Below are 20,579 nucleotides of genomic sequence, written 5' to 3'. Positions count from 1 at the left end.
TTGTATCAAGCAGGGTCAGGACGTTTTGTTGATCGACCTCGGATTCACAAACAGGAAATTTATTTACGGAAATATTTTCTTTTTAATACTGTTTTAATTCTAATTAGTACATACGTTTTTATATATATATATATATATATATATATATATATTATATATATATATATATATTATATATATATATATATTATATATATATATATTATATATATAATATATATATATATATATAATATATATATATATAATATATATATATATATATATATATAATATATATATATATAATATATATATATATATATATAATATATATATATATATATATATAATATATATATATATAATATATATATATATATATATAATATATATATATATAGGATTGGAAAAACGCTCAGCAAACCGGAAGTTACGTCATTGTCGCGCTTGTGGGGTTTTGTTTACTGACTGGCGGGGAAACCGAGTTTATGTTCCAGTCAAAGAGGAATAACATAAACTACATCTAACTATTGATCGACTGGATCTCATGTCCGTGTCTAAGGGGAACAGATGGAGGTATCAACCCAAAGGTTCGTGGATGGTAGAATCGAAAAACGGCTAAACTGTGTTAAGCTAGCTGCTGCTGCTAAAGTCTGCCCCAAAAACCATTGAAAAATAGTTCAGAGAAAAACAAACCCTTTTGTTGAAGATGGAGAGCGATCGAGTGTGTCTGGCTTTGCAAGTTTATCTAACTGTTACTGCAACTGCTGGTTTAAGTGACTACATTATCGATGCATGACAGTTTAATGTATTAGCTGAACGTTCTTTGCTTCAAACAGAAGTTTCTCATGCAAGAGTTTCCGTCTGTATTGACTCCTGAAAGGATTCGTTAAATGCCACTCGTCACGGGGTCCTGAACATATCTTTGATAAAAGTATTCGAAATATATTGAAATACCGCCATCTTGAATGTCTACGGCGAGTCTGTTGGGACAATTCAACATCAACCGAACATGAACATTATTTCAATACAGACTTTGGAACTATACAGTGTGCATTAACTGTGATCTTTTAATGGTCAATATTATTACATAAATGGAGATCTGACCCAATCTAACGAATGTTTTTGTGTTGCAGGTGGGAGTGCAGTTAATCATCTGTGCAGGAGCGCCTCTTGAGGCCGGAGTATGAATTGTGAAGATAAAGACCTAGATCTGGCCGCAGAGCCTGGCGAGGAGCTTGAGAATGACTTTGCCAACTCAAGTCTTGTCATTCCCTTTGGTATGAACACACACACACACACACACACACACACACACAGATAAATGAGAGAAGGTGTAATCATGTGTAATCTAAAAATCTTTAGACGATGAAACCCTGCCTGAGACCGTGCAGGTGAGAGTTGCAAAAAAGAGGCGCAGGCAGCAATGTGAGAAGGACGAACTAGCTGGTGAAGCTGCTGGAGTCATTGACATGGAGCTGGACCAATCACTGGAGACCAAGTCCAGACAGCTCCACTTGAGCAGTGTCAACGTGCGCAACATCATCCACGTGAGTTTAAATGGTAAACACTGTTCACACGTGTGCTGACCTTTGACCCCTTACCAGGAGGTTATAACCAATGAGCATGTGGTCGCCATGATGAAGGCGGCAATTAACGAGACAGAAGCCACGCCCCCGTTTGTAAGTTCCCTTCACATGTCCATCGGTTGCATCAGTTCACTTCGTGTAATTATTGTTTTTAACGTTTTGATTAATAGGAACCAAAAATGACAAGGTCAAAGTTCAAAGAGGTTGTCGAGAGTGGAGTGGTGAGAAAACCTTTGAATAATGTGATCAGTTGTTTAAGATCCTGACAACTGTTAATCATCCTGCAGGTGATTCCTACCTGGAACCTTTCTCCTATCAAGAAGAGTGATGATGCCATCAAGGTATCTAGAGAGAGAGGCAACAAAGATTTGTATTGTGGGCTGGATGAAAAGTCTATACAAAGACCTGTCTGAATCACATAATTTAAATTTTCTTTTCTTTTAGCAACCTCAGTTCATTGACATCTCGCTGCCTGACGAAGACTCATCTGAAGATGAAGAGTATCGCCCAGACGAGGAAGAAGACGATGAGACGGCGGAAGACGTGAGTCTGCAGCTTAAGTACACAAACGTACCTACTGATGGGTTGTATTCCTCGTAGGTTCCTGTTGATTGAAATAAAATAAATAACTCTGACTACCGACAGACGCTGCAGGAGAGCGATATGGAGAGCACCGCCTCGTCGCCGCGAGGAAGAAGCTTGCATCGAGTGGATGAAGACAGCTGCAGTCCCTGGCAGGTACTAGGTTGTCTTCAGAGTATGACTAGAAACACTCTTGTATGAGACGCCTCATAGATCATCACTCAACCTTTCAGCAGCTCTTTTGTTACCAAGTGCTCTTTTGGTTTGTAACAGAAATAATAATCGCACTATTTCCACTTGACGTTTTGTAGTTTTCCCTTTTAAAAGATAGTCTTTAACTTATTATATACAGTATCTCTTAACTTTTGAATACTGTTTTACTGTTGTTTCCTGTGGCTATTTTACCTGTCTGTACAGAACCACTGAGTGATGTGAGGGCGCCTTAAAATAAATGTATTTATATTATTTTTTATTATTGTGTTATTATCTAGAGAAGTCTTCTTATAACCAGATTAGTTACTTATTTACTACCACTAAATTTACTGTAACTCCTCAAAGGTTTATCCTCTCTAGAATATCCAAATCCCCGTTCTTAAAAGCAAAGAATTGTAGATTTGCACTTTTTTACATGACATTATGGAGAGCAGCCTGCAGTTCTTATGCAGTAGAACTGTCCATATTCAAAGAATATTCATGTGTACGTAATCATGATTGGTGCAATTTAAAAAGCTGTATATAGAAAAAAATTGATGTCATGCACAGGCATAATGATGGGTTTTTAAATAACTAAACCTCTATTTCATCGCTTTATCATTTCATTTTTCACTTTCAAAAATGTGATCGAGTACTTCTCACTCTTTTATTCAACAGTCGTCACGACGACGTCGGCGACTGAGTTCGGTCTCCATGGGTCCACCTCCACCTCCCAAAGCTCTGCCTCCGAAGCCAATGACTGACAGCCTGTTCCTAGAGAAGCTCCATGCAGTTGAAGAGGAGCTGGCAGTGTGTTCTGACCCGTATCAGGTAGAACCGTGCGTGGAAATGTGATTTTTACTTGACTCTTACAAGTCTCTGCTGGTTCTCCCGCAGCCGCTCTCTGAGCCTCCCAGTAGTGTGGGTCTGATGGCTTACCGGACCAGATCCAAACGTCCGCTGCGCAACGTTCCTCTTGACCAGCTGGAGGCGGAGCTCCAAGCCCCCGACATCACTCCAGACATGTACGACTCCAACCATGCCCCGGAAGACCCGGAGTGGACCGACTGGCTGAGAGGACTAATGACCTCTCACGTGGACAATGAAGGTGAGGTGTAGGTTCAGACCCACAAGGCTCTGTTGGCTCAACAACCCTTGTCTCGCCCAGACGAGTGCGACGATGACGACGACCCGGAGTACAACTTCCTGTCGGACGTTGATGAACCCGATCAGGAGGATTACCGGGATGACAAGGCAGTCCGCGTCACCAGTCAGTACTGCAGGTTTGAGTGTCTTTAAAACAGTCACGGTGACATCGCAGGGTCTTGTATTTTTCAGAGAAGGAACTGAATGAACTAATGGAGGAGCTGTTTGAAACGGTGAAGCTCACACTCACTGTGCAACTATATTCTTTCTCACATACACGCATGCATTTATCTTACTGTGTTTGTGTTCTAGTTAAAAGACAACATATCTGGACAGGATGTGGATGAAGAAGAAGTGCATACTGATGAAAACACAACTCTACCTGAAGAAGGCTTTGCCATGTAGGTTGATCACGTGACCAACATGTCAGTGTAGATTGAGCTGGATTAACAACTGAACCGTGGTGTGTTGCAGGACCAATAAATGTCACGATGAGGAACCAATAACAGAGGTCCACACAGTGAAGCAGCAGCTGACTTTGATTTATAAAGGACAAGATACAGACACATTCTGTCCTTCAGATGCACAAGAACCCTACACGCTTACCCTGAAGTCCTTGCAGATGAACACTCTGCAGCAGCATCTGCAACAGGTGAAGACAAACATCCACGCAAACATGGACACACACACACACACACTCCTCAGGGGTACAATACGAATCGCGATACAGGTGTGACGATGATATAAGCTTTCAAACCTGCTGGAGTGTACTGTATCCTCTCATCCTCAGTCGTTGCCAGAATCTTGCCAGATTTCATTGTTCCTTTAGCTGTAGAGGACGTGCTAGCAGCCCGAAGCAAACGCTGTAAATGTATGTTCATTGTAAATTTTATTGTTTACTGCATGATGATGGCTGCAGTTTTATTTTATTTTGTAAATTATTTTATTGAAATACAAAACATAAAAGAACTATGATATATATATATATATATATATATATATATATACATATACATATATATATATGAGAGAGAGAGAACATCTATACAGCCTTAATACATTTTTTTTTTTCTCTCAGCATGTGCAGTTGTTGACTCAAGTTTACTTGCTGACGTCATCAGTAACTCAACTTCAGAGTGAAGCTCAGACCACCAAACAATTCCTGGTAAACACAGAAACACACACAGATCAGTGTTCCTGGTCCTGAACTTGTCTCTCCTTCTCCTTCAGCTTGAGTTAGAGTTATTGGCTCGCAGGAGTGAGACGATGGGACTAAAAAGTGTGTTCCGATCGGCAAACCTTCAGGGGGCGCTGCAGATTCTGGATGAACTTGAGACAAAACCACTGCCCATCCACAGCCGTAAATACCCGTGTGATGCCCGTGGATACAGTAAGTGTGCTTGCATGCACACACATTTGTATTCTCTTTGTAATTGGATGCTGCTAAAAATCTAAATTCCTCTCTGTTGGATCAACAAAGTATCTATTTAAGCTTCACCTTCTTCACTGATACCTTTGTGTACTTGTTTGTAGAGCGATGTTTTCCAACTCTGCCAGCCCAGCTCGCCTGGATCTTTGCTACCCGTCCAGTGTTCATGTACCCCGAGATGCTGCCCCGAGTCAGCCTGGACCCAGAACTCTATTGCCCACGCAGGACCACTGCCTTTACTCCAGCTGAAGACTGGTAAGACGCACTTAGGAAGCTTGGATGACGATCCATAACTAAACACCCTTTTGTTGTCGATTTAGTCTACTTGTTCTAGGGCTGAGGAACATGGATGGGTCTTCAGATCCGGTTAAACTCGTGGCCCAGTTTTTGCTCCGCAAGTCTGCCATTCAGATCCGACGGCGGCTGCTACAGTGTTGCCGTCCAGGAGCCGACAACAATATCGTCAAGGTAACGTTGGACCTCGTCCAGAACTCCTGACAAACCAAAGATGAACTAAATGACCTTCTCTCTCTTCAGCTCTTCAAGTGTCAGCGGGTGGTGGGTTCGATGCCAGTAGCTTGTCGACGTGTGGCCGCAACAGAGTGTCGCCCCCCAGTAGAGAGGGATTTCACGTTTCTCCCACTGTGGCTCCAGGTAGGTCCAGTATGCATGAGAAACTAGCTTTTTTTAATTATTTTTTGATGTAATCAGTTATCCGTGATTTATATGCAATAATACTAGTTTAAGAAGCCAATTTCTAATAGTATCTGTCTCTTACTGTTGTCTTTCTCAAGAAGAATATTTACTTCATATTTAATAAGACATATTGATTTTCTTCCCACAGTGGGGACATTTGAGTTTTTACAGCAGTTCACAAGAGACATTAAACATACATATACTTTAGATTAAACAATAGGTACGTATTAAAAAAAAAAAAAAATTAAATAGAAGAATGATAAATATATCAACATCAATAAACAAGTAGTACAGGTGCATAATAATAGTTAAACTAAAGTCATTTCTGCTCTTTACAGAGAAGCGTGCCTGTCATCTACTCTTTCATCAAGTTGTACAACTCTGACCCCCCCTCTGTGGTCAAACCCCCTGCCTGTCGCACCTCCTTACGGGGACATCAGCGAACTCTGTTGCGTTCGGTCCGCTCCTGCAACTTTCCCCGCGGGACCCAGTACCCACCCCGCCTCCCCGTCCACCTCCGCTTCAAGAAAATTGGATTCGTCCTGGTACCTGGTCTTGCAGCCTCACCACACCCTGACGGACAGATGGCGTCACTCCCACCATCTGGTGATGATGTCATCGGTGTTGAGGGACATGAAGTGAACGAGCTCGAACACGAGAAGGAGTCACAGGTGGACGCCGTTGACGGTAGTTGTGAGACGGAACAAGAAGAGGAAGTGGAGGATATTCAACTTGCACTCTCAGAATCTTCACTAAGCTCTGGCCCCAATTCTCCTGTGGAAGAGACGGAATGGTCACGTGACCAGTCAGGCCAGGAAAGAAGAGCTAGGAATCTCTGCGCCAAGAATGTCACGACTGGGTCCAACGGAGAGAAGCTGGTTCTCTGGACACGGTCAGAACAACATGGCCACACATTTACACAGGCGTCGACTAAAATACGACTCATCTTTCAGGGAGGATGATCGCCTGATCCTGACTTCCTGTCAGAGGGAGGGAGCCAATCAAAAGACTTTTAGGAAGATTTCTTGTATGCTTGAGAAGAAATCGACTCATCAGGTTGGTGGAGGACTGATGATGACATGTTGATAATGCATTAACAACTTGTGTCTTTTCTTTTACTTTAACCAGGTGAAAGTCAGATTTCATGACCTCATCCTTCTTTTCCACTCCACCAATGTCCAAAAAAAGGCAGAGCCAGACTGACAACCTTTCCATCAGAGGGTGATTCCTAAAAGACACTGACCAAGGAGGGGCTACAGACTACATAGACAGCCATCATGCATCCCTTTTATTTATTTTTTTAAAATAAACTGCAATGACTTGTGCCGTGGATGGCTATTTTATTTTTTCAATTATTTCTAGAATGTTTGACATTGAATATGGAATATTTCCAATGTTTGGGAACAGAGGCAAAAGCAATATAAAGATATTCTTTATCAGCCATGAAGAAATGTTTATTCAGTTTTTTTAAAAACAAACGGAATTTAATAATAAAAATAATAGATAATAAGGGACATGTGCCATAATTATTTCTGTTATACATAAAACGTAATATACATCATGGGATATTAGGGTTTGGATTAAACACGAGATTTAGTTTTCTATAAAGGGCGAGGACATTTGTTGTGTCTCAGTTAAAAGTGTCCGCTTTGTATTCTTTGTGTAAGACAAAGACAAATAACCTATTTCCGTTTTCTTTTGTGTACGTATCTAAGGAGTTTTTTGAGACTTGCAATCGACCCTTTAACGGAACTATCATTTTATGAAAATATTTTTACATTTTTATAACAACGTCATGATTTTCTGCCTTAAAAGTAGAAACCTCGCCCTGATGTCTGATTAGTCGCAGGATCTGTCAATCACATTAATAGTCTTACGTGATTGGTGCAATAGCAGCATCCGCCATTTTACTTTCTTCCCGAAGCTTCCAGCTCAGAAACTACATGCGGACAAGATGCTCGGACAGCAAGTGCTCGTTTTGAGTAAGTACACGAGAAAGGGTTTTTAAGAGAGGAGCAGGCTTGTATAGTTTAATGGCGGATAATAACATACTCCGAGCGATCTACACCAATTGCTCGTTCAGCTTCCTTACACGCCTGGAATTGGTCCAGACAGACTTGCCGGGTGTTAGCATAGCCGCTGTCGGCTCGTATTAACAGTGTTTCTGTAGAATGACGAGCGCGTTGAAGTTCATCCAGTTCGAATCTGGCACTAGTTGTTAAAACCACAACAGGCTTGTGAAACAAATAATGCCAAAATGTGTGGTTCGTTCTCGAAACACTCAACCACGTGCTAGCATCTCTCTAGAATGCTATGCTAACATTTACACTAAGAGCTAACGGTCCTAATAAAGGAATGCATTAACTAAAAAAGAAAAGCGACTAATTTTGTTCTGGCAACCTAATCGGTTAGTTAATATGAAAAGGATATGTATATAAATATATACGCTGTATATATATTTTAATAAATCATTTTGACATGACTTGACATTATTTGAACTACAAACATGGCGTCATCTTCTATTATGTCTTATAATGATGCGTAATTCAACTGGACGTTGCATTAAAACGTCAACTCTTTGCTTTTGTTGGGTTGACTCGGATCTCTGCACTGGTGGTGGGTGTGTCTGTGGTAGGGCGTCTCTCTGTTCATTAAATCACAAGGTTTTAATTTTTTTGGGGGTGGGGTGTTCTGCCATAAAGTTATCCCATTATGCTCCACATTTGCAGCATCTCACCCTATAAACAAAATCCAATTTGTTACCGCCTTCATTTATTTTGAGACCCAACGCAGCTGCATTTTAATCACAAAGTCATTCTTGTCAGTCCATATTTACACACAGTCAGTGTTTTAATTTAAGAGATATATTAATGATCATGGCACTAAAAGGATGGGAAGGAATTTAGATAATCGCCTTAAACCATCCGCAGTTTAGCGAAATGCATTTATTTTTAATCAAATATTGTAAAATGAATGAATGAATGGATCTGTTATCATAGTATATCTTGTTTGAATAAAGGACTATCTTGTATCAAAAGTATGTATTTATAATAAAAGACGGCAACACTTCCCTGGTAATTTCCAAAAACATTCCCAAAACAATCTTGTATCCATAATGCAAGTAAAAACACTTTGTTTAGACCGATTGACAACTGTCTTAACCACAGATGACTTGTCCATTTTATTTCAACTACTTGTGAAGTTTATTTTAAATTGACTTTAACTCAACATTTGAAGTTTACTGTAAAACATTTTTGTTAAATAATTTGTCATGTCTTTTGATTTTCATCCATGAAAAGGTTTAAGAAATGGTCATATCATGAAGGAGATCTCCAGAGGGATTAATAAAGCTTATCTATCATCTAATAATGTTTGTGATACACGTGTTGGCAATGACCTCCTCTGTATCTTGAGTGAGGTTTTTGGGGAGTTTTGAATATTGTAGTTTATTCTATATGTGTTTCTAAAGGCTCTTTGAATTAATTTATCATATGACCTGTTTTCCGATGTTGATATTATTGGATTTTATTAAAGTAAGAACAATCCTAGTATAGTCTTTGAAGTCTCATAATGACTACTTGGTCATAAATATGAATCGCATAAAAGTAATCTTAAAGAGTTTTAATTTGGGTAGGAGTTACCAATAGAGAGGCGTTTCTATTTGTTCAGGCTTTTCCTTGATTATCTGGAACTCCTGTCGAGTTATCAGTTTTATCTTGACCTTTAAAGTATAGACTTTATTGAATATTGTTTTGATTGTTTAAGCGCTTTGTGACCCTAGTCTGGAAAAGCGCTATATAAATAAAAATTACTTACTTACTTATGTTCTTCTACTTCTTCTTCTCCGCAGACCAGAACATAAAGAGGGAGTCTGGTCGAAAGGTCCAGGTCGGCAACATCACTGCTGCCAAGGCCATTGCTGATGTCATCCGGACATGCCTTGGCCCTCGGGCCATGATGAAGGTGCGAGGAGAACCTCTGTGTGTGTCAGTGCTAACATGAGCCTCTTTTTAAATGACTCGTCTCTGCTCATGTGCAGATGCTTCTGGATCCCACTGGTGGAATCGTCATGACTAACGATGGAAACGCCATCCTGCGAGAGGTGACTTTAATTCCATTGTTGACTCCTTCCTGCCGATAAAGATTCTTGTCTCTGTTGCCACAATCTTTATTAAATCAACCAGTGATGATATAGCTAACACCCATCTTGACATCGTCTGTGCAACAGATCCAGGTGCAGCATCCGGCCGCCAAGTCTATGATTGAAATCAGTCGCACACAGGATGAAGAGGTGGGAGACGGAACCACGTCAGTCATCATCCTGGGTGAGTGGGGGTTTAAATTGGTGGGTTGTGGGTGTAAATGAGGCTGATTAAACTTCTCAACTTAACTGAAGGTTTTGTTTTTAATTCCCTGATTGTTTACTATATTACCTCTGGTTATAATCAGTCGTGTCTCTGTGTCAGCGGGCGAGATGTTGTCCGCAGCAGAACAGTTTCTGGAGCAGCAGATGCATCCCACCGTCATCATAGGAGCCTACAGACAAGCACTGGATGACATGCTGGAGACACTGACTGAAATAAGGTGATGGTTTTGCCTTACATGATGTTGATGTCTTGAGTGCCGTCCTTTTTAAACCTTCCGTCTCCCCTAGCACTCCTCTGGACCCCTCAGATCGTCCCCACATGTTGCAGATCATCCGCTCCGCCATCAACACCAAAGCACTGAGCCGCTGGTCAGAGCTGGCCTGCAGCATCGCCCTGGACGCTGTCCTGACCGTCGCACAGGACCGACACGGACGCAGAGAGATCGACATCAAGAACTACGCCAAAGTGGAGAAGGTGTGTGAGAGTTGACGTGGGGCTGCATGTGGAGTCAGTCTGACTGACATTGTGTTGTTCAGGTTCCTGGTGGGTTCATGGAGGACTCCAAAGTTCTGAGCGGAGTGATGGTGAACAAAGATGTGACTCACTCCAAGATGAAGCGTCTGGTCAAGAACCCCAGGATCATCCTGCTGGACTGTTCTTTGGAGTACAAGAAGGGCGAGAGCCAGGTGACGTGCTCCCACTCACTCAACATTAACATGATAAACCTCTTGTATCAAATAAACCTCTTGAGGATCAAATCTGGCCTGCCAAGTAGTTTGTAGTTGTATTCCAGAATGTGAATCTCAAAAGTAGATAAGGTTCATGTTGGTGTTCTATAAAGATGCCACTGTTTAAGATAAGATGATAAGATCATAGATGTCAACAATTATGTCATTCTAATAAACGTTCAACTGAAATCTAAAAGGGATTTCCTAGTGTTTGATGGAGAGAAAACAAGGATAATAAAAGGCTAGATTATAATCAGACACGCACTTCCTGGTAATTTAAAGGATTGTGGGCCCTTGTGTTTGATTTTGACATGTCTCAGCGGGGCTCACCATGTCGATCCTGTGTAAAAGTAAACATTTGGTTATTGTTAAATATTCATGAAATCCAATACTTGATTACGTATTTAATTATAAAAATATTTCAGATGTAAAATTATGATATATAGGATCAATTTTGACTTTGGAATCATGTAGTTACAAATTATAGTTTTCTAAACGTGTCTTTGTTGTAAGACAGACGGACATTGAGATCAGCAAGGAGGAGGATTTCTCCCGCATCCTGCAGATGGAAGAGGACTACATCCAGCAGATCTGCGAGGACGTGATCCGTCTCAAGCCTGACGTGATCTTCACTGAGAAGGGAATCTCTGGTAGGTTTTATTCTCCCAGCTTCTCAGTAGTTTTGGAACATGGTTCTAAAAGCATAAATATGGAAATAATCACTGCTATCAGAATATTTGATGGTTTCATTTAACATGTTGAAACATTGCATTTCATTATAGTTATTTTCTTTTTTTTAATAATTTAAGTCAATTTCTGTATAAAAAGGTAGAATGTGTTTTTCATAAATTATTTGAGTCAGTACAAGATGAAGGAATGTTTTTATTTAGTATGATGTTCTGATATTCTTAAAATTGAAATACATTTTCTTTACTCATAGATACTCACATATTTTTTATTAGATTGACTTCATCTTATTCTTTATTTGTAGCCTTTTCAATTCAATATTGTGTGGTGGCACTTTTTTTTACTAACACATTTATATGAAATTAAAAGGCTACAAGTTTATGTAATACAAAAAATTAATACATTTAAAACAAATGTAACTCTATATAGAACTGATTCAATTCAATTGCAGTCAATGCTTTACTTTGTCTTCTTAGATAAAAACACTAGAAATGTTTAATTAAACTATTAAATATTTTGATGTCTCTGATATCATTTCATACACTGAGTGTCCTGTGGCTCAGTTGGATAATCAAATGTCAAATTGTAGATCTGGCTCAGCACTACCTGGTGAAGGCGAACATCACCGCCATCCGTCGCATCAGGAAGACCGACTGTAACCGCATCGCAAGGTAAAGAAGCACACACCCCCCCCCCCACACAGAAGCTCAGCTCTCACACCAACATGCTGGTCTGCAGGGCGTGCGGGGCTCGCATCGTCAGCCGCACAGACGAGCTCCAGGACGAGGACGTCGGCACAGGAGCCGGCCTGTTCGAGGTGAAGAAGATCGGGGACGAGTATTTCACCTTTGTTACTGAGTGCAAAGACCCAAAAGCCTGTACCATCCTGCTGCGCGGTGCCAGCAAAGAAATCCTGGCGGTGAGTCGGCAGATTTTTGTCCATCATGCTTCGGTGTCTCACCCGCAGCTCTTCACAGGAAGTGGAGCGAAACCTTCAGGACGCCATGCAGGTCTGCCGTAACGTGCTACTGGAGCCCCGTCTGCTGCCCGGTGGGGGCGCTGCCGAGATGGCGGTTTCCAAGCGCCTGATGGAGAAATCCTGCGCCCTGAAGGGAGTTGAACAGTGGCCGTACCGGGCCGTGGCCCAGGCCCTGGAGGTCATTCCCAGAACCCTGATTCAGAACTGTGGAGCTTCAATTATCAGAGTGCTGACATCACTGCGGGTATGTTGTGTGGCAAGAATCTGACATTGTTGTACAATTGTATTTGCGATACTGTAGGAACAAGTATATATTTGTAGTATTGCCCGACTACTGGACCCTGGTGTTGCAGAATTTACAGACTACATGACTCTTGACAAAGTCGTGCTTTCATTAGTCTTGGAAAAATGCCCAATCAGCATTAAAACTGCTGTAGTCAACTGTATCCTCTCGTCCTCAGTCATCGCCGGGATTTCGCAGGATTTTAAATTTTCTTTTAGCTGAGGAAGACGTAGACTCAGACATAATAATGGAAGTTTAATTGGATGTTATAAAGAAAATGTTGTAGCCAAAAGAATAATACTCGATAGTGTGTGTATCAGCGTGCCGATGTTTTCACCACTAGTAGGTTGATGTGTGACAGTTGATCTCCTTTTGCAGGCCAAGCACGCACAAGACGACGGTCTCAACTGGGGCGTAGAGGGCGAGACGGGTACACTGGTCGACACAACCATTGCAGGAATATTTGACCCTCTCGCAGTGAAAGTCCAGACCTACAAGACCGCTGTGGAGGTCTGTGCACAAGCTCACTGACTGACTCGCATTCGCAAACATTCTAAACCCGTTTTTGTTTTCAGACCGCCATCTTGCTGCTGCGCATTGATGACATCATCTCCGGTCACAAGAAGGATAAAGGTCAGCAGGCCGGAGGAGACGAGTAGAATCAATAAAATATTGCTCAACACGCTCAACAGTCGTCTCTTTTATGTACATTTATAAACTTGTGACAAAAGGGGGGGGTGATGGCTCAGGAATGCTCGATCAGATGGACTCTATCTGGCGTCTGACTTTCTCCGAGGCCAGTCGGTCCAGACGCCGCTGACGCGTGACCACCAAGAAGGCGAAGACGACTGTCATCACCAACAGAATGGACTCGAACCGCCAGAAGAGACGGTCATCCAGCAGAGATGAGCGACAGCTGCAGAACATCGCATCAAAAGTTAGACGGTCATAAACTCTTACCCCATGAACTCCCATCAAGTCTCACCTCTTGTACTCTTCACGGTTGGACCTGGTACAGTTGACCCGCTCCACGTAGCCAGTGGCCTCGCATGACGACCAGCTCTTCTGTTGAACAGAGTGTTTAGTGTGATGAGACACGCCAGGAACATGTCGCTGCTCTCACCGACTGGAAGGCGTTACACTGCGAACACTCGGTCGTCACCACGAATTCCTCCAACAGCCAACACGGAGCGACCGGACCCTCCGATTTGTCCTCGCTGAGCAGCACCGACCCAAACACCCTGAAGCACCAAAACAAGGGTTTTTTAGAAGAGCATGAGCCAATTTATTTAAGTCACACTAAAGTAGCCAAACACTCCAGACATCCACTGTGACGTCAAGACTCACCTGAGCGTGACGAGAGTCCAGAACAGGGCGTGCAGGAGCAGAACCCGGGGTCGACAGCAGGTCACCGGGACCCGCCAGCCACCCTCCATCAACCAAGTACAGCAGGATGCCACACTGACCCCTGCTGGTAGAACCGACGAGGTAAATATAGCAAGATAGCGACTGGAATGTACAAGTTTGTTTTCTAAACAACGTGAAGCAGCGATGATATGAATATTTTAAATGAAAAAATCTGTATTCGAGAACATTTCACGCATCAGCACTAACGGTCCTGATCTTAAACTTCACTGAAGATTTAGCAACAAAGTCGATCAACCAAAGCATCCCATCATTGTTTGACGTTTACTTCGAATAATGTACATTTCAATATATTTACGAGGGGAACTTATTTACCTTTATCGGTGAGAGCTAATAGTTAGCCTACTAACAGATGCGACGCCATCTTCTCTGACAGGAAGTATCTGTAACGTTGACCCCCAGCTTCCGGTTAAAACCTTCAAAATAAGATACTTTAGAGCTGGCGTGTTTTTTCTAATTCTGGCTTTGTTACACCGTCACACAGAACCCGCTGCAGAAAAAACATTTCTTCAGGGGGGCAAACTTTTTAAATTTAAACTGATTTACTTCAGGCTTAACAATAGCTCTGTGACTACTGGCACAGTACAGAGAAATTATTTCCCCCTTTCTAAAAAGTAACAGTTCATCCCAAAAAACAAAACAAACAAAGTTTAGTGCTGTGTCCATTTATTAAACTCAAGCACCATTCTTGTCAGCGTATTTTTTCGGAAACAATTACGGATGTCCATAATGAAAAACAAAACCAATTACTGACTCTATAAGCAATAACTGTAGTGGAACCTAATGACCACTTGGGTGTGCTGTTCTCTTGACATTGATGGATGTGTGTTATGTGCTCGAAGATAATAAAGGAACATATTATGAATCCCGGATTGCTATTGGCGTTGTTGTGTGTTCTCACATGAAAATAACTAAAATAAACTAAGAGTTGAGCTAAAACATTGTACATTAACATCACCTGTAATTGGCCAACATGTTACCTTCATTGGACAGAGCAGAGGGTTGGCCACTCTGATTTAAAAATACCAAAATGTGCTTCCTGCCAGGGCGGGCACGGCTGACCTACGAGGCCGACTCTTGGGACAGGCCCGACCCCCTAATGCCGCCAGGTCTGCCGTCACATATCAATTATCAGTTAAACTCTTCTTTAGCTCTGAATGTAACAATCATCTTGTTAGAATGAAACTTCCAAGTGACTTTCCAACCGAATAATAAAAGTAAACGGACACATTTCTTTTTATCTTATTTATTAAAAACAACCAAAAATAGATTTCAACACCAGGAGACACACAACCATCAGAGATCCTTCTGGAAAACGAAGACCAAATAGATACCTGCACACAAAGAGACATGTTACATTTAATTGCTGTAGCTAATCTAAACCTGCAGAACTTACTCGTGGCCTCCCACTCAGACAGACTTAGTGTGCCCTAAAAGAAAATCTATTGTTAGTTTGCTCTCGTGGCTGGACCTCTGAAGCTTGAGCAAAACTCACCAGGGGAGCCTTATTATCTTTGTTGTCGTAGTGATTTTCAGCATGGCTGTACTCCACAGAGTTGGGTGGAGGTCCATCCTCACACGGGAAGCGCTGTAGTGTAGTGAAAAAAAAATTAAATATATATATATATATATATATACAGAACCAGAGTAACCTTAATGATAGCCAGGACCGTCTTACCTCCAGTGCTCCCATTTTCATCATCAGATTTCTGTGTCGATCAATCTTCACTTTTTCCTGGAAAAAGTCGGAGAATCGCTGCTTTTTGACCAGACGCATCCCATAACGCTTCGCCATTCTGTGGGAGAGAGGGTGTACGTTTAGATCAGAGATGTGGTGATATCTGATTTTTTTATGTTTTATGGTTATCATGAGCAAAGAAAGATCACAAATTACAAAATCACCCCCATTTTATTATCACGGAACAATTATTTAAATTATTCTGACACTTTATTATAGTCAGAGGAATCCTTGGGCAGATCTGTTTGATATTATATAACCCAACAGAAAGATGAAAATTACCTTTTAAAGTAATGTGTATTAAAAAAAACTTTTTTCTGGCTAAATTTAAATCTGAAAAAACTACGTAAACGGATTATTGTATAAGATTATTACACACAGTCCTTAGGTTTAGCTACTGCACTGATGCCGAGATCACTCACTGCTCCAAAAGGGGAAAGTAGACGAGGAACTCTGGAACATCCACCACCTCCTCCAGGTGGAAGTGGTAACGACAGCCAAACAAAGGGTACGAGTCTCGACTTTCAAACTTGACATTAAACACCTCGTTACCGAACTCTAACGAATCAGACGCTTCTAGACGTTTCCTGTGGACAAAAGAGCAATGAGACAAGAACAAAAGACCAACATGGAAAGTTGCCAGGTTCTTACACCATCTCATAGGAGTCTGGGGTTGTTCCGACGAAGTACCCTCCAGGTTTCAACCGCTCGCAGGCGTTCCTCAACATGAGTTCTGCCTTTTGCTGCGACTCAAACGCGTAGTGGTACACAAACTGACAGCTGCAGATGTCGAACATCTGTCCTGGAGGGTCCAGCTTCTCCGCTAGAACTTCCTGTAAGTGGTCTCCATAATTAATCCATCCCTGGGCTTGATTTCAAAAACAAAAGTCTCACCTTGGTGCAGTCAGCCGTGATAAACTGAGCCTTAAAGATGTCTTCATGGCGACTACGGCGCAGCATGTCCTCATAACGGCCCTGACACTGATCTACGGACACACCGGCGATGTCTGCAGGAGTCGGAAGAAAACATCATGAAACTATCATCCTATCATTGCTGTAGCAGATTCATTCATTGTCCTGGCAAACAGCTATAGTAAAGCTTAAATTAGTACCGAGTTACCAACCATGAAATATAATGAATATAAGAGAAAGAACTGAAGAACTTAAGCAACAAAATAATGTGAAAAAACAAGTATTTTTCCTCCCACAAGAGGATGGTTTACCTGCACACACCAGGTGATGGATTCCACCTCTCCTCCACTTCAACAGGTCACCACCCTTCCCGCAACCAAGATCCAGTACTGACACCTGCCGAGCACCCGCATCCCGAACCTGGTCCAGGATCTCGCCTGTGAAGCACTGCCGTGTAAGTGTCGCTAACAGAAAGGTAAAGTATCAACACTGGTGAACCGTCTACCTATCAGGACACTCTTGAGCCAGTTGTTGAAGTTCCTCATGTAAAAGATGCGACTGCGACTTCGGGCACCGAGCCCCGCGTCCTTGAGCTCATTGTAGTGCGTCGCCACCGCCTGACTGTGGTCGGCTGACTACGAATAGGAGTGCTGGTTAAAATATGGTTATTTAAAACATTCTTAATAATTCAATCAACGTATAAATAAGCCGACCTGTCTTTTATGAGGTATGGGCTCTTCATCGCCCTCATGTTTTCTCCTTCTTTCCTGTCTTGTGTCTGACATTTCTTTTTGTCCTATTGAGTGAGAGAAAACATCAATGTAGTTTATGAATCAACATTTCATATATACAACAATTAAAGTGGGGGAAACATAGATAGATAGAGAACTTTATTGATCCCTCGGGAGGTCTTCTTTGGGAAATAGTTTTTCCAATTAGCACACAGCAATACAGACGATAATTCATAAAAAAATAATAATAAGAAGAACAAACATGGCAGCCGTGTATGCCAATTCATTTCATCATTGATTAACCATATGGCATCTAAATGCATCTTTTGTTTTCTTCCACATCACCTCTCAGTTGACCGACAACTTTTTTGTGCACGACACCAGCATTTCTGCAGCACCGTTGTAACTACTTGCAAACAAATATAATTGTAGCTTTTTCAAATGAAAACAAAGGCGAGTCACAGCAGCGTTAATACGAGAACTTGAACAGTCCCTTCATGAACAAAATAATCAAGTTATCATTCATTCATTGACAACCGCTTTATCCCGGGGTCGGGGTTGCGGGGAGACTGGAGCCTATCCCAGACTCATCTGGGCGAGAGGCAGGGGACAGCGAGAATTCTGACCCGCTCCACTAGAAGAACTCACATTTCTCCGATCCTTAAAACTCTTCACTGGCTTCCAGTTTCTTTCAGGATCAACTTTAAAATTCTGGTTCTTACTCTCAGAGCAATTCATGGTCAGGCTCCTCCTTACATCACTGATCTGATCCAGCCTTACACCCCAGCTCGGGCTCTGAGGTCTGTGGATCAGAATCTACTGATGGTTCCTCGCAAGCTTCGGAACGATCTTCCTCTCTTTCCGCTTCATTTGTTCAGGCTTTTCCTTGATTTTCTGGAACTCCTGTTGTGTTATCAGTTTTATCTTGACCTTTAAAGTATATACTTTATTGAGTATTGTTTTGATTGTTTAAGCGCTTTGTGACCCTGGTCTGGAAAAGCGCTATACAAATAAAAATTACTTACTTACACCCTGGACAGGACGCCAGTCTGTCGCAATAATGAAGTTATCTTATAACAATATGAGTAGAGTAATGCTTGTCCTCAAAATGGTTTCAATTAGGAACTGTTGATTACTGTTCATAAGTCATTTGTACTACAGTCAAAATATATACACATCATAAAACAGAAAACGTTTCGGTGCAGAAATAAAAACTCAAAGAACGTTATAGATGGATGTTTTAGATGTAAAATAAATGCAAATACGCTTGCATTTTAACTTTTATTTTATTGCAATTAGTATTTTGCTATTGTGCCATAATCCTATTTCAAAGTCACAAACAATAACATTAAGACCATTGTTTACGTTTCACTCATTCCTGTATGAATTATACGTCATTTAAACTGGACTTCTCCCTCCCAGTAGCCTGGAAGACAGTAAGTACTTAAGATACACGTGTAGCGGGTATATTTTACTGTTAGCATCTTAGCTTTGCTCTTCTGCAATGTCCCTTGTGTTGTACGTACGGAGATGTCATATAAAAAGCCATGTGTAATATGCAGGTTGGAGGATGAAAAATGCCTGCTTCCGAGCTTGTATATCCACGTGACGTCACGTGGAGTTTTTGTTTTTAGCAGCTTCAACTCGGAGCTTTAGCAACATGCTACATCTGTTAGCTTCCCAGAAACGCAGACGAATATTTAACCAAATAGTCTGCTAGAATAACTAGATTTAAGACAGGAGTAGTCCTGAGTCAGCTCTTTAGATTTTTTAAAAGGTAAATTAATTTTATGGTCGTAGTAAAGAGACTCACCGAAGCAGCTTATCCAGCAACAACCGAGCCTGCGCACACACACACACGGCCTCTCGTTCTCTTGGTGCAGCTCACTGCTGCCCTCTTCTGGCCGCTCGCGGTACTGAGGGGTTACCTGGGGGTGGAGTTCCGGTGTCAAAGACCCCCTTTGTTGGTGAAAAGAGACCCCAGAGAAGCTTTGAAACATGGTAAGGTCACATTATTAAGTCTGCTGGACCACGGCCATCCCAGGGGCAGTAGCCCCCCGATGTCACACTGATCCTCCAGAACCAGCGCAGGGAAAACCCACAGGACTCGGGTTTGAAGGAGAAACCCAGTACGTGGGGGTGGAATTATGTTGAAAGTAAGCCAGGACATTCAAAAGTAATGAATACATGGCAACACACCCACACACATATCTGAAAAGATAAGAAAGTCCTTTATGCGTCTCACAGATGCGAAGCAGCAGGAAATAAAGTCAATTGTTAAGAATAATCCTGACACAATGTTAGATTTATATTATTTTAAATGAATGTATCACAGTAGAAACAGTCAAGCTAATGATGGAGAAAAAACAATGGTTTCTGATGATGGGTTCTGACATTAAAATCCTCTTGCCTCCTACCTCCAGTGTTAGGACAAGAAAGCAAGTGTTTATATCATTTGAATCTGTTCAGCAGCTGTTGTGATGCTGAGACAAAGGAGATGGAGGAAGACACCGCAGAGTCAGAATTGTCCTCAGGAGCAGTGGCCCTGCAATGTCAGTGCTGACGCTGACATGTAGATGTTCACAATTATGCCCCTAAAATAAATGATTTATCATCTTTGTTATTTAGACATCAATGTCCCTAATATAGCTTAAACAATCAAAACAATACTCAATAAAATATATACTTAAAAGGTCAATAACACAGAGAACAACACAGGAGTTACCAGAAAAATCAAGGAAAAGCCTGCACGAATCTTTAGATGTTTCTTGAAGGAGTCAGTAGAATCCATCAAATTACTTACTTACTAATATTTCCTGTGTATTGGCAAGAATATTCCGAAAGGATACGTATCATGATACATGAGCAACGATACAATATATTGTGATTCTGTACAAGAACAAGAATATATTTGTAGTATTGTCAAGTACTTGACTCTGGTGTTGCAGAATTTTAAGACCACATGACTCTTCACAAAGTCCTAACTGCTTTCATTTTTCTTGAAACCAAAATATGTCCAAACATCAGCTTTAAAAAGCTGCCGGAGTCGACTGTATCCTCTCGTCCTCATTGATAGCCAGGATCTTGCGGGATTTTATTATTCCTTTAGCTTC

At 41.5% G+C, this 20,579-nt stretch overlaps 4 protein-coding genes across 5 annotated transcripts; 2 read left to right on the top strand and 2 right to left on the bottom strand.

Annotated features, from left to right (window-relative positions):
• Positions 1 to 444: 444 nt before the first annotated feature.
• LOC148083982 (GON-4-like protein) lies at positions 445 to 6,946 on the top strand. The gene is made up of 22 exons (XM_087787236.1): positions 445 to 572; positions 1,119 to 1,262; positions 1,348 to 1,532; positions 1,590 to 1,664; positions 1,742 to 1,792; positions 1,859 to 1,912; positions 2,016 to 2,114; positions 2,217 to 2,309; positions 3,024 to 3,176; positions 3,243 to 3,453; positions 3,514 to 3,615; positions 3,684 to 3,724; positions 3,804 to 3,892; positions 3,966 to 4,143; positions 4,570 to 4,656; positions 4,722 to 4,881; positions 5,025 to 5,175; positions 5,241 to 5,388; positions 5,458 to 5,574; positions 5,955 to 6,508; positions 6,570 to 6,672; positions 6,745 to 6,946. Exons 2-22 carry the CDS (start codon positions 1,169 to 1,171, stop codon positions 6,817 to 6,819), a joined length of 2,820 nt encoding a protein of 939 aa, XP_087643362.1. The 5' UTR covers positions 445 to 572; positions 1,119 to 1,168; the 3' UTR covers positions 6,820 to 6,946.
• Positions 6,947 to 7,476: 530 nt separating this feature from the next.
• Positions 7,477 to 13,349, top strand: cct3 (chaperonin containing TCP1, subunit 3 (gamma)). The gene is made up of 13 exons (XM_087787233.1): positions 7,477 to 7,598; positions 9,467 to 9,579; positions 9,656 to 9,718; positions 9,845 to 9,941; positions 10,083 to 10,200; positions 10,271 to 10,457; positions 10,520 to 10,669; positions 11,229 to 11,361; positions 11,988 to 12,069; positions 12,137 to 12,317; positions 12,376 to 12,621; positions 13,039 to 13,170; positions 13,236 to 13,349. The coding sequence occupies exons 1-13, from the start codon at positions 7,571 to 7,573 to the stop codon at positions 13,317 to 13,319; spliced, it is 1,614 nt and encodes a 537-aa protein (XP_087643359.1). The 5' UTR covers positions 7,477 to 7,570; the 3' UTR covers positions 13,320 to 13,349.
• Positions 13,348 to 14,460, bottom strand: jtb (jumping translocation breakpoint). 2 transcript variants are annotated; one of them, XM_087787234.1, is made up of 5 exons: positions 14,401 to 14,460; positions 14,008 to 14,131; positions 13,784 to 13,901; positions 13,646 to 13,725; positions 13,348 to 13,576 (listed from the first exon to the last, which is right to left on the bottom strand). In XM_087787234.1, exons 2-5 carry the CDS (start codon positions 14,094 to 14,096, stop codon positions 13,420 to 13,422), a joined length of 444 nt encoding a protein of 147 aa, XP_087643360.1. In that variant the 5' UTR covers positions 14,097 to 14,131; positions 14,401 to 14,460; the 3' UTR covers positions 13,348 to 13,419. The 2 variants fall into 2 exon arrangements, with proteins under 2 accessions (XP_087643360.1, XP_087643361.1); XM_087787235.1 differs by having other exon boundaries at positions 14,008 to 14,128; positions 14,401 to 14,459.
• Positions 14,461 to 15,315: 855 nt separating this feature from the next.
• Positions 15,316 to 19,540, bottom strand: rnmt (RNA (guanine-7-) methyltransferase). The gene is made up of 11 exons (XM_087787231.1): positions 19,280 to 19,540; positions 17,449 to 17,531; positions 17,241 to 17,370; positions 17,047 to 17,172; positions 16,718 to 16,830; positions 16,475 to 16,656; positions 16,246 to 16,410; positions 15,764 to 15,881; positions 15,581 to 15,673; positions 15,482 to 15,515; positions 15,316 to 15,419 (listed from the first exon to the last, which is right to left on the bottom strand). The coding sequence occupies exons 1-11, from the start codon at positions 19,464 to 19,466 to the stop codon at positions 15,382 to 15,384; spliced, it is 1,269 nt and encodes a 422-aa protein (XP_087643357.1). The 5' UTR covers positions 19,467 to 19,540; the 3' UTR covers positions 15,316 to 15,381.
• Between the last annotated feature and the right edge of the window lie 1,039 nt (positions 19,541 to 20,579).

Source organism: Callionymus lyra, chromosome 3 (assembly GCF_982586985.1).
Source record: "Callionymus lyra chromosome 3, fCalLyr1.hap1.1, whole genome shotgun sequence".
Lineage (NCBI taxonomy): Eukaryota > Metazoa > Chordata > Actinopteri > Syngnathiformes > Callionymidae > Callionymus > Callionymus lyra.
The sequence above is the reverse complement of the archived record's forward strand: the minus strand, read 5'-3'. Positions and strand labels throughout refer to the sequence as shown.

What these genes read in the sequence shown, in the direction of transcription:
- jtb (XM_087787234.1), bottom strand. Translation starts at nt 14,096, where the DNA reads ATGGAGGGTGGCTGGCGGGTCCCGGTGACCTGCTGTCGACCCCGGGTT. An exon ending in AGTGTAACGCCTTCCAGTCG is followed by an intron (nt 13,726 to 13,783) that starts GTGAGAGCAGCG and finishes TCTGTTCAACAG; the next exon opens with AAGAGCTGGTCGTCATGCGA. An exon ending in AACCGTGAAGAGTACAAGAG is followed by an intron (nt 13,577 to 13,645) that starts GTGAGACTTGAT and finishes GATGTTCTGCAG; the next exon opens with CTGTCGCTCATCTCTGCTGG.
- LOC148083982 (XM_087787236.1), top strand. Translation starts at nt 1,169, where the DNA reads ATGAATTGTGAAGATAAAGACCTAGATCTGGCCGCAGAGCCTGGCGAG. An exon ending in CAGAAGCCACGCCCCCGTTT is followed by an intron (nt 1,665 to 1,741) that starts GTAAGTTCCCTT and finishes TTTGATTAATAG; the next exon opens with GAACCAAAAATGACAAGGTC. An exon ending in AGGTTGTCGAGAGTGGAGTG is followed by an intron (nt 1,793 to 1,858) that starts GTGAGAAAACCT and finishes ATCATCCTGCAG; the next exon opens with GTGATTCCTACCTGGAACCT.
- rnmt (XM_087787231.1), bottom strand. Translation starts at nt 19,466, where the DNA reads ATGTTTCAAAGCTTCTCTGGGGTCTCTTTTCACCAACAAAGGGGGTCT. An exon ending in CCAGACTCCTATGAGATGGT is followed by an intron (nt 16,411 to 16,474) that starts GTAAGAACCTGG and finishes TTTTGTCCACAG; the next exon opens with GAAACGTCTAGAAGCGTCTG. An exon ending in TACTTTCCCCTTTTGGAGCA is followed by an intron (nt 15,882 to 16,245) that starts GTGAGTGATCTC and finishes TCTCTCCCACAG; the next exon opens with AATGGCGAAGCGTTATGGGA.
- cct3 (XM_087787233.1), top strand. Translation starts at nt 7,571, where the DNA reads ATGCTCGGACAGCAAGTGCTCGTTTTGA. An exon ending in GAAACGCCATCCTGCGAGAG is followed by an intron (nt 9,719 to 9,844) that starts GTGACTTTAATT and finishes TCTGTGCAACAG; the next exon opens with ATCCAGGTGCAGCATCCGGC. An exon ending in CACTGAGAAGGGAATCTCTG is followed by an intron (nt 11,362 to 11,987) that starts GTAGGTTTTATT and finishes GTCAAATTGTAG; the next exon opens with ATCTGGCTCAGCACTACCTG.